General features: G+C 42.2%; 1 protein-coding gene across 1 annotated transcript in view; it reads right to left on the reverse strand.

Annotated features, from left to right (window-relative positions):
• Positions 1-13,115, reverse strand: part of PARP8 (poly(ADP-ribose) polymerase family member 8) — a 411,775-nt gene that overhangs the window by 219,375 nt on the left and 179,285 nt on the right. The window contains exon 3 of the mRNA XM_075326712.1: positions 9,429-9,466. Coding sequence (XP_075182827.1) covers positions 9,429-9,466 — 38 coding nt within the window. The remainder of the gene's footprint in view (positions 1-9,428; positions 9,467-13,115) is intronic.

The raw sequence follows: 13,115 nt of genomic DNA on the forward strand, positions 1-13,115 counted from the left end.
AGCTGTACTCCAAAATAAGCCCTAGTTTCAGATCGTCATACTAATAATATCCTGAAATAGGGCTTGGGCAGCCCTTTCAAGATATGTAACTTATATTGGTGTAAGTTACTTTAACCCCCAGACGTTTATAGTCACATTTCGCTTAGTTTAAAAAATGAATATTCACCCCATAATCCCGCCCCCCGCCTCTGCCAGTGACAGTGATTGGAACTTGTGTTAATCAAGTAATGAATATTCACCCTCTCCAGAAATTGTGATAGGGCTTATGTTCAGAGGATGTCTTATATTTTGTATTGAAAAAAGTATTTTTAGCTATATGTCAAGTCCAGTTTCGATGCACAGACTCCAAGATAGGCTGTCCCAATAGATTAATAGGGGATGAAATTAATGATGAAATACACCAATTAAATTTTGTTTTGGTGTCAGTGATTGGGTCGCCTGTTAATGAACAATGAATATTTACCCCTTTTCCTGCTCAACCCTCTGCCAGAAATAATGATTGGAACTTATGCTAATTTAAATAATGAATATTCACCCCCTTCCACGCTCACGTCTCTGTGCCGGGTGTCAGTGATTCACTCAAACTGTTGTATTACTGCTCGAGGATTGCAGCACAATGCTCCCACTGGACGGCGGCTCTTCTGACCCAAGCGTGACAGCTGCACAGATACATTCAGGTGAGGAGAGCTGGCGTCCAGTGGGAGCAATGAGTAGCCTCAATAAACTGACCATAACTTTACCTATGAGCCATCTAATTTTTCAGCAGCACCCAGTTGTTCCTTGTTTTTCTTCTGCACCCTACAGTATTTTTAATGTCCACCATGTAATATTAATTGATAATAATAGTAGTAGATAGTAATAACATTATTATTATTTAAAATGTTATTATTAATATTACTTATTATTAATAATTATTAATTAATATTATTACTATTAAGTATTATTTTTATTATTATTATTATTATTATTAATAATAAGAAACCTGCTAAACAATTAAAAACCATAGACAAAAAAAATATAAAAATAAATATATGAAGAAATTATAAAGTCTTGCTAGACTGCATGTGAACTGAATGTACAGTACTGGGAAAATAGAAATAACAACAATAATAACACTTATTATTATTATTATTATTATTATTATTATTATTATTATTATGCCAGTACTGTACATTCAGTTGACATGCCACGATGCAGTCTAGCAAGAACTTGACAATTTCGTATTTATTTGTTTAATTAATTTTCCATTTTTGGTTATGAACTATATCTTTGAATTCAACAAAGAAAAAAAAAAAACTGCTTTTCCCTCTGCATCATGTTTCATAAATTTTCTAAATATATTCACTTTAATTTGTAGGTTATTATTATTATCAGTGTTAATAATCTAGCTCACTAAGTTAAGAGATTAATATTTGTATATGTATTACAAAAAAAAGATTAAATAATCTATATATCAATATATCTGATTAGGGCATCTGGAGCCTATCGAAAATAACATATTATAAACCCAATTGCAAAAAAGTTGGAACGCTGTGTAACATGTAAAGAAAACAAAAATGCAATGATTTTAAAATCTCTTCAAACCATATTTTATTCACAACTACTGATGGGCGGACTACCCGGGATTGGTGGATCCAACTGAGTTTAAAAAAAACACGGATTTGAGCCTGAAATTTATCCCGAATATCTGGCGTGATGCTGGTCCCCATATAAGTCTATGGGCAACAGAATTCGGCACTTTAAAATGGTGGTAGAATGGATAGGGGGATTGGAGAAAGGACGTTATACTTATCAAGTATCCCGTACGGCTCTAACACTACTTTCGGGGCCGCTCATTATCCCTCATACATATGCACCACTTCCTCCGTCCACCGGCATCTCCCACGTCTTTGATTGGTTGCAGTCAGACGTGCCCCCACCCTGTGTGACAGCATGTCTGCCTGCTTTCAGTCAGAGACACTGCGTGTTTGTGTGTCTCTATTGCTGTAAAAATAAATAAATAGGTGTAGAATAACCCCCATATTATCATACCCAGCACAGATAAAGCATATGGCCCCAGCTGTGTGCTTATCTTGGCTACGTATCAAAATAAGAGTAACCACATCCAGCTTTTTTTAATTATTTAAGTAAATCATTACAAAAAACGGTGTGTGGTCTCCCCAAATTTTGATACTCGGCCATGATAAAGTCAACAGCTGGAGGCTGGTATTCTCAGGGTGGGGAGACCCATATGGTTATTGGGCCTCCCAGCCTAAATTATTGGGCCTCCCAGCAGGCTGCAGCCGCCCAGGATTGTTGCATTGTCGCATTCATTGGATGCGACAATCCCGGAATATTACTTGACTCATCCCAACTGCACTGGTGTGGTGGCAATCAAGGTAATAAGGGGTTAATAATAGCTCACAGCTGTCACTAAGCCCTAGGCATCTATGAGACCTCCCCCATTACTGTTCTGTAAGTGAAAAGAAATAAACACCCCCTTTCACCCCTTTATTAACCCCAAAATCACCTAGGTCTGATGTAATCTACACAAGGTGCAACGACAATTCTAACTCTACTACATCTTAAGTGACACCCTGTGGGCACAGAATGTGACTGCCCACTGTGAGCTTCAGGCAGAGAATGACTTAGCTGCAGTGATGAGCGGTGACGTCACTCAGGTTATTTGTGGTCACAGGTGGAGGACCGTGGGAACCACCAGCTGTGACCACAAACAACCTGAGTGACATCAACACTCATCGCTGCGGCTCAGTCTCTGCCTGAAGCTTACACTGGGCAGTCATGTTCTATGCCCACGCGCTATCACTTCAGATGTAGCAGAGCTGGAATCGTCGTGTGACCTGGTGTGGATTATATCGGACCTGGGTGTTTTGAGTGTTATTAAAAGGATGAATGCAGGTGGCTTTTTGTATTTTATTTCAAATAAAGGATCTTTTTCAGTGTTTGTGTTTATTTCTTTTCACTTACAGATTAGTAATAGAGTGGTTTCACAGACATCTCCCATTATTAAGCTGCTATTAACCCATTATCACCCCGATTGCCACCACACCAGGGCAATCAGCATGATCTGGGTAAAGTTCCAGGATTATTGCATCTAATGGATGTGATAATTCTGTGTGGCTGCAGGCTTCTATTTTTAAGCTGGGGGCCCAATAATCATGGGTTTCCCTAGCCTAAGAATACCAGACTCCAGCTGTCAGCTTTATTATGTTTGGGTATCAAATTTGGGGTGGACCACAAGCTGTTTTTTTAAAATGATTTATTTAAATCATTTTAAAAAGCCGCATAGGGGCCCTCTTAGTTTGATAGACAGCCACGATAAGTGCACGGCTGGGAGCTGCAGCCTGTAACCATATGCTTTATCTGTGCTGGGTATCACAATATGGGGGGGACCCTAAGCCAATTCTTTTGTTTATTTATTTTTACACCAGTATGTCGCGGGCGGGGAGGACGCCGTCGCTGCTGCGCTCTCGCTAACGCTCGGGTCCGGCGCTGCTGCGGCTGCTTGGTGGCTCGAGCGGTGGGCCGGATCCGGGGACTCGAGCGGCGCTCCTCGCCCGCGAGTGAAAGGGGTGGTTGGTTTGGGGAATTTAGTCCGTGACGCCACCCACGGGTCGTGGTGAAGATAGGCACCACCGCTGCTGATGACGGCGATCCCGGGAGCGATGGTAAGGAGCAGCTGGGATGTTGTTTTCCCCCTCCGTGGGTAGGGGTCGGTGGTCCCGGGGCCCGATGATGTGACGGGGAGGCAGGGTTGGTGAGGTGCAGGGTTGCAGGGACAGCGCGGCGCGGTGCCGGATGGCACGGGTGTACTCACTCAGAAAGAAAGGTACAAAGTCCTCGGTAAACCAAACGGCTGGATGGACGGGTCCCGCAGCCGGCTGCAGTGTTTTTCCCCTGACCCCAGGTTGGCAGTGTAAGTCCTTTCCTGCACCTTCTTGTACGCTCCCCCTGTGCTCCGGTTTCCAGCTGGCTCCCCGATTGGGTACCGGACGGGCCACCACCCTGTCCCGGCTACCTACGGTTCCACCAAGACTGTATTCCCGACTCCTGCAGACGGCCACTACCGTCTGCCTGACTGGCTACACGAGGGCCCTAGGCTCCAACCTAGGCCCCAGTCTGCGTCTGCCTCTCTGCACACCTCCTCTCTCTTCCTCTGCCTGGACTTGTCTGAACTTGTTTTCTGCCTCAGGACAGCTAGACTCCTCGGTGGGCGGGCCCATGTGCCTCACTCCGCCCACCTGGTGTGTCTGTCTGAACCCGAGGGAAGAAATCAGGTCTCACTGGGGATGACTGCTGTGAACTGCTGGGGGTGGGGGTGTGTGTGTGTTGCTACCTGTGACCCCTGGCTAGTCCAGGGCGTCACAAGTATAGAAACGCAGACAGTGTGTGGGATTCCAAATCACAAATGCTTTCACACAGGGTGGGGGCCCAGTCTGACTGCAACCAATCATAGATGCCAGGACTGCCGGTAGGTGGGGGAAGCAGTGAATATGTATGAGGGTAATGAGCGGCCCCGGAAGTAGAATGAAAGCTGCGCAGGACACTTGGTAAGTATAACGCTCCTGCGTTAATCCCCCTAGACCTTTCTACCACGTTTTAAACCACAATATTCGGGTCCCGATATACTTATATGGGGATTGGTGTCCACTCAGATCTTCGGGATTTATTTTAGTTCCGAACTGGGTTTTGTTTTTAAATCTGGTTGGACCCGCTGATCCCGAATATCTGTGGGATCGCTCATATCTAGTTGTGATGTTTTGCTTTAATGTAGTTTCATTAGAAGAAGATTTTGCTGCATACTGATAAGGGCTGCCTCAAAGAAATCAAAATCCCAGGGGTAGTTCTCCTCTCAACAAATTTCAGGCTGCTGTTTACTGTGTTTCACTGTCTGTGTAAAGGGCACAGGCTGCGGGCTATCCTCAAATAGCGCCTAACTTGTTAAGCCTGTGGGACGTTGATTTCCCAGAAGCTTTTTTGGTATCTCTTAACAAAGGCACATTATTGATCTCCACATAATGCAATCCCTTAGAACATAACCCTCGGCCCCGTTTACTGCGCCTGTATATAAAACAGTATGATAAAAGCAGCTTATATAATTTAAAAGAACTTTTAAATATTTCCACAAAGTAATAGAATATCATTGCTACTTGTGTAAAAGTTAGGCAATCTTTCTATAACCTCATTTTTGGGGGGAACTTTCCATAGATTTAGCACAACAGGAGACAGCCACCTACAGTACTTTTCTCCCTTGTTCTATGGAGGACCTGTCATGCCAATGCATTTTATGAACAGCTAGCTGACTTTAAGGGATGCAGATTACAACTAATTACTGGGAATTATGAGCCTGGGGATCCTGCTCTGTATAGCAGAATAAGCTAAAAATTTAATATATAAAGCTCAGTGTATGTATGTGTGTATGTATACATATGTGTATGTGTGTGTGTGTGTGTGTGTGTGTGTGTGTGTGTGTATGTCTGCTAAAGGAACTTGTACCTTCGCATTTACAATCACGAAATTTTGCACAGACACCCCATGTGACTCACGGAACGTCATAGACTATGTTTTGATGGGAAAATGTAACCCCGCGCTTTACAGTTACTCTCAAAAATCCTGCCTCCATTAAACTGAATAGAGGTGGGAGCTACAGGCTATTAATAGCAACTGTCAGTGGTTGCTAAAGGAACAAAATAAACTGTCAGTATAAGAAGCTTATGTGTGAGGTAATGATGTCAGTGGGGAGACAGATAGAGAGAGACAGACAGACAGATGTGGAAAGAGACATACAGAGACAGATGGGGAAAGAGACAGCCCTGGAAAGAGACAGATGGGCAAAAAGACAGAAGGGCAAAGAGACAGACGGGCAAAGAGACAGACGGGCAAAGAGACAGACGGGCAAAGAGACAGACGGTCTAAGAGACAGACGGGCAAAGAGACAGACGGGCAAAGAGACAGACGGGGAAAGAGACAGACGGGGAAAGAGACAGACGGGGAAAGAGACAGATGGGGAACAAGAGAGACAGACACACACATAGAGACAGACACAGAGATAGAGTGAGACAGACAGACACAAAGATGGAGACAGACAGACTGATACAAATACAGACAGAGAGATAGAAACAGACAGAGACATAGACACAGACAGACAAAGAAAGACACAGACAGACAGACAGCGACACACAGAGACTGGGAGAGAGACAGAGAGACAGTTACTATCCCGGGCAACGATGGGGGCGGGTGCTATCATGCACAACATCGCTAGCGATGTCACAGCGTGTCAAGCACCCATTAGTGTGGGACCGGGGGAGGGTGGGTCAGGCCCCCTTCACATGTCCGGAGACCTGGACACACGTACACCCATTAAATTAATACCTGCGTGCTTTGACATGGACCGTGTGTCCGTGTGGAGCTACGTGTGTCCGTGTGCTCCAGACGTAGACATGTCCATTTTTCTCCGGCAGCACAGGTGTCACATTGACTAAACACTGATGTGATCCGTGTGACATCAGTGTGACAAGTACCGGAGTAAACATGTGTCTGTGAAATAAAATGCTTTTCTATACTCACCTGTCTCCAGTCCACCACTGATGTCTCCAGCGCTGCTGTCACTTGCTTCCAGCCCCGCTCATTATGCTCATTGCATATGCACTGCAACAAGGACCAGAAGCAGCAGCACCATGGACAGGTAAGTATAGAAATTCATGCTGCCTGTGTGCTCTGCGGATGTCACACAGATGGCACACTGACACATGCTGAACACACACATGGACACAAGCACACACACACGCACCTACATCATGGACCGTGAAACAGGTGTGTGTTTTGCATGGACGTGTGAAAGAGGCCTCAAGCATAGTTTTAGTTTTTTTTAACCTCATCACACCCCAGCAATTTTTTGTTTTTCATTTTTATTTTTTCCTCCTCTTCCTCCAAGAACCATAACTTTTTTATTTTCCCATCAATATTGCCATATCAGGGCTTGTTTTCTTGGGACAAGTTGTACTGTTGAATGAAACCATTAGTTTTACCCTATAGTGTACTGGAAAACAGGAAAACAAATTTCAAGTGTGGTGAAATTGGAAAAAAAGTGCAATTACATGATTGCTTTGGGAGTCTTTTATTTACCACATTCACTATATGGTAAAACTGATGTGTCCGTATGATGCCTCACGTCGGTACGAGTTTGTAGATATCAAACATGTATAATTTTACTTTTATCTAAGCGGTGAAGAAAATTAGTAGACGTTTGTTCAAAAAAAGATTCAAATTGTCCCTCCAGAGAGGAATAAGACAAACTCTAGCGTCACCTATTGGAAGTAGCAATCCTAAAAGTCATAAGTGGCTTTTTAAACAAGCCTTTTCATAAGACTAAGGGGCACTTTGCACACTGCGACATCGCAGGTGCGATGTCGGTGGGGTCAAATTGAAAATGACGCACTTCCGGCATCGCATGCGACATCGCAGTGTGTAAAGGCTGGATGATACGATTAACGAGCGCAAAAGCGTCGTAATCGTATCATCGGTACAGCGTCGGCGTAATCTATAATTACGCTGACGCAATGGTCCGATGTTGTTCCTCGCTCCTGCGGCAGCACACATCGCTGTGTGTGAAGTCGCAGGAGCGAGGAACGTCTCCTACCGGCCTCACTGCGGCTTCCGTAGGATATGCGGAAGGAAGGAGGTGGGCAGGATGTTTACATCCTGCTCATCTCCGCCCCTCCGCTCTGATTGGCCGCCTGCCGTGTGACGTCGCAGTGACGCCGCACGACCCGCCCCCTTAACAAGGAGGCGGGTCGCCGGCCACAGGGACGTCGCACGGCAGGTGAGTGTGTGTGTGAAGCTGGCGTAGCGATAACTTTCGCTACGCCAGCTATCACCACATATCGCTGCTGCGACGGGGGCGGGCATTATCGCACTCGGCATCGCAGCATCGGCCTGCGATGTCGTAGTGTGCAAAGCCCGCCTTAGGATTTATTGCCAGATCAGAATCCCAATTTGCAGACACAGTGTTTCGGGGTGATTGCCCCTCGTCAGTGCAAAGTGTGGGTATCTGATCTGGCTTATGAGAAGCTATGTGGGGACCACGGGGAAGACTATTCTCCTTATAGAGACCTGACAAACCAATCTGGCTGTCCCCTTACTGACAGCCAGACTGGTTTGTCAGGTCTCCATAAGGAGAATAGTCTTCCCCATGGTTCAAAAAAAGAAAAAGAATAGCACTTTTGTCGCCATTTTCCGAGACCTGTAGCATTCTCATTTTTTGGTATCTGAGGCTCAATGACGACTTGAGCTAACATTTTTAATTATATCGTTGTTGCGTAGATATTTTGATCATCTGTTATTGCATTTTAATCCAATGCAAAAAACGCAATTTTGGAATTTTTTCCTCACTACGCCGTGTACTGATAAGATTAATTCATTTTATATTTTGATAGATTGGGTATTTTTGAACTCGGTGATATCAAATATGTGTATTTTTTTATTGTTTTATTTTCAATGGGGAGAACTTTTAGGTTTTTTACATTTTTTTTCATCTTTTTAAAACTTTTTTTTTCATTTTTTTTTATTGATTTTACTAGTCCTTGTAGGGAACTTTATCACTGCACAGTCCGATCGCTTCTGCTGATCAGAGCGATACTTCAGCATCATTCTGATCAGCAAAAAATGCAGTCTTCCTGTGAGTGCTGGCGCTCTGTCAGCTCTCACAGGAAGTGAGTCATGGTAGTGTCAGGGGTCATCAGCTGACCCTGCACTACCATAGCAACATTATTGAGCCCCGTGATTGCGTCATGGTGTTGGCAATGGTGTGGGGAATAGCACAATCCCAGCCGTGGCCATTTAAGTTGCCCTGTCAGATTTTGTCAGCACGAACTATGTGGTAAGCAGCCATGGGTTGATCTCTGATCCACCTGCACATGTTAACTGCACATGTCTGCTGATTAGATCAGCAGACATGTGCGGGGATTACCTCGGACTCGCCTTTGGAGCCCTTGGTAAGCGGGGGACATGACCAGGGATGTATACCTATATCCAAGGTCGTGAAGGGGTTAAAGCAAACTACAGCTGGGCGCAAGAGGTTTTCTGAAACTGGAGAACGCATTTACCATACATAAATTACACCTTATACTGAATTTTTACTAGACCATTCTTCATCATATTATATAATTTGGTCCTTCTGCTTTATAACATGAAGATCAGCCTGCATTTATACCGTTACCAGTTCCATGAACACGGACTCATATATCAGGAGTCTTGGCTACGGTGGCCTAGAAGTTGTCATTTGCCCTCTGAAAACCCCTATGTAACTTCCTGCACTTAATCTCCGGTGATCAGGACGGACACCGGGCAGCCAATAGCGCAGGAGCTATGAGTTGATATTCTGGAAACCAACATAATGAATTACTGAAGGTAGAAAAACAATTGCTTACCTGGATAATCCTCAGAGACATGCACAGAGTAAGCAACACTGTAAAAAAGAGAAAACAAATTATATCATTAATAATAAAAGTTTTTTGATATAATATTTACTTTGTTTGGTTATTACATATATTACATAAAGTGTAAAAATGTTTTGCGCTTAAGAAAAAAAAAACACATTAAGGAATTAAAGGGTAATTTGATTTATTGGCGGTCGGGCTCTTCATAATATTATGTATTGATTAAATGATGTGATTGAACTGGAGCTGATATATAGCCTGTCATTACATGAGCTGACGTATAGGTCTTGTATTCTGATGTAGGGGATATACATTTTTTTCACTAAAAGAAAAGAAAAAGGCAAATGTAAAGGGCAAATGATTCCATCGGAAACATCTATAAGTGGCATCAGAAACATCTATATGTGGCATCAGAAACATCTATAAGTGGCATCAGAAACATCTATATGTGGCATCAGAAACATCTATATGTGGCATCAGAAACATCTATATGTGGCATCAGAAACATCTATATGTGACATCAGAAACATCTATAAGTGGCATCAGAAACATCTATATGTGGCATCAGAAACATCTATATGTGGCATCAGAAACATCTATATGTGGCATCAGAAACATCTATATGTGACATCAGAAACATCTATAAGTGGCATCAGAAACATCTATATGTGGCATCAGAAACATCTATATGTGGCATCAGAAACATCTATATGTGACATCAGGAACATCTATATGTGACATCAGAAACATCTATATGTGGCATCAGAAACATCTATATGTGGCATCAGAAACATCTATATGTGGCATCAGAAACATCTATATGTGGCATCAGAAACATCTATATGTGGCATCAGAAACATCTATATGTGGCATCAGAAACATCTATAAGTGGCATCAGAAACATCTATATGTGGCATCAGAAACATCTATATGTGGCATCAGAAACATCTATATGTGGCATCAGAAACATCTATATGTGACATCAGAAACATCTATAAGTGGCATCAGAAACATCTATATGTGGCATCAGAAACATCTATATGTGGCATCAGAAACATCTATATGTGGCATCAGAAACATCTATATGTGACATCAGAAACATCTATAAGTGGCATCAGAAACATCTATATGTGGCATCAGAAACATCTATATGTGGCATCAGAAACATCTATATGTGGCATCAGAAACATCTATATGTGGCATCAGAAACATCTATATCTGGAATCAGAAACATCTATATCTGGAATCAGAAACATCTATATGTGGCATCAGAAACATCTATATGTGGCATCAGAAACATCTATATGTGACATCAGAAACATCTATATGTGGCATCAGAAACATCTATATGTGGCATCAGAAACATCTACATCTGGAATCAGGAACATCTATATGTGGCATCTGGAACATCTATATGTGGCATCTGGAACATCTATATGTGGCATCAGAAACATCTATATGTGACATCAGAAACATCTATATGTGGCATCTGGAACATCTATATGTGACATCAGGAACATCTATATGTGGCATCAGAAACATCTATATGTGACATCAGAAACATCTATAAGTGGCATCAGAAACATCTATATGTGACATCAGGAACATCTATATGTGGCATCAGAAACATCTATATGTGGCATCTGGAACATCTATATGTGGCATCTGGAACATCTATATGTGGCATCTGGAACATCTATATGTGGCATCTGGAACATCTATATGTGGCATCTGGAACATCTATATGTGGCATCTGGAACATATATATATGTGGCATCAGAAACATCTATATGTGGCATCAGGAACATCTATAAGTGGCATCAGGAACATCTATATGTGGCATCAGGAACATCTATATGTGGCATCTGGAACATCTATATGTGGCATCTGGAACATCTATATGTGGCATCTGGAACATCTATATGTGGCATCTGGAACATCTATATGTGGCATCAGAACATCTATATGTGGCATCTGGAACATCTATATGTGGCATCAGAACATCTATATGTGGCATCTGGAACATCTATATGTGGCATCAGGAACATCTATATGTGGCATCTGGAACATCTATATGTGGCATCTGGAACATCTATATGTGGCATCAGAACATCTATATGTGGCATCTGGAACATCTATATGTGGCATCTGGAACATCTATATGTGGCATCAGAACATCTATATGTGGCATCAGTAGCATACTCTAATTATTACAGTAAAAAAAATTCAGTTTGGACCAGAATGGTTCTGTACTTGGTTTTGTTGCCCGCTTTAGGGATCAAGTATCAATCAGTGAACGTCTGAGAAATTAGACAGTTATGGTATAAGATGTTATACAAAATGTGTTTTCAAACACTGGTCTGCATTAAAAAGAATAACTCAAGTATTTTTGCTTATTTTACCCAAATGAATGGTGCGGATTCCACATATGAAGTTAAAAAATATGTTATAAGTCAAATTTATTCACAAATGAGAAAAATTTGGTTAAAAGTTTTTAAATAGGGATGATCGAATACCTCAAATATTCGGCTTCGCGAATATTTGCCGAATAGGTCGCCGCTATTCTACTATTCGTGAATATTTGATGCACAATGTAAGTCTATGGGAAACCCAAATAACAACTATTCGGAACTATTCGGGCTTCCCATAGACTTACATTGCACATCCAATATTCGCATAGCGGCGACCTATTCGTCGTATATTCGCGAAGCCGGATATTTGAGGTATTCCATCATCCCTAGTTTTGAAGTCAAATATCAGGGTAATTCTTGATAACGCGATAGCACACACTATTTATTTCCATCATCTAAACAAGAGAGCAATAGTTGTACAAGATTTAATAATTAGGGGAAAATAAATTACGGAGAGAAGTCATCAACATGGTTTTGAGGCTCTTGCCACATCTTTGGAAGTCCAAAGTTGAGACTTTTTCTCCGGCCATTAGTCCACTGTCTTGGATTTTCAATATGTCCCACACTCTGATAACGTTTTCAAAATGACTAATTTGCTTGTGCGTGCACCTATCGAACCACCAAAACACATTTGCTGGCATCCAGGGGTCTTCCATGGCTACCGTGTTAGTCCTCGTATAAGGCCACTCTTCATAGGAGAACTGAAATTTAACTAAACACTGCAATATCATGGTATTACAGAATATCATTTAAATGATGGAAATATCACAGGTTCTAGTCACCTAAGAGTACTAAAAAATAAAGTAAAAACTAAAAGTTTACATCATCCCCCAATTTCCATTTAAAGAATACATTAAAAAAATATTATTGGCACAACTATAAAAGTCAAAACTATCAAGATCTAAAATTATTTTCATAGAATAGTAGAGTTGGAAGGGACCACAAGGGCCATCGGGTCCCTGTGAGTGCAGGATTTCCTAAAGCTATATGTTTATCCAGCTTCTGCTTGAAGATTTCCATTGATGGAGAGCTCACCACCTCCTGTGGTCGCCTGTTCCACTCTCTGACTGCCCTCACTGTCAGAAAGTTATTCCTAATGCCTAATCTGAATCTCCTTTTAGTTTCATCCCATTTTCTTTTGTACTTCCTTGGAGTAATGAGAATAGAGTAGTTCAATCTGCACTGTGACTTTCTTTCAGATGTTTGTAGACAGCTATTAAGTCTCCTCTCAGCCCCACTTTTGCAATCTAATGTCACGGGGTGTAAC

Source organism: Anomaloglossus baeobatrachus, chromosome 1, assembly GCF_048569485.1.
Source record: "Anomaloglossus baeobatrachus isolate aAnoBae1 chromosome 1, aAnoBae1.hap1, whole genome shotgun sequence".
In the NCBI taxonomy this organism is placed as follows: Eukaryota; Metazoa; Chordata; class Amphibia; order Anura; family Aromobatidae; genus Anomaloglossus; species Anomaloglossus baeobatrachus.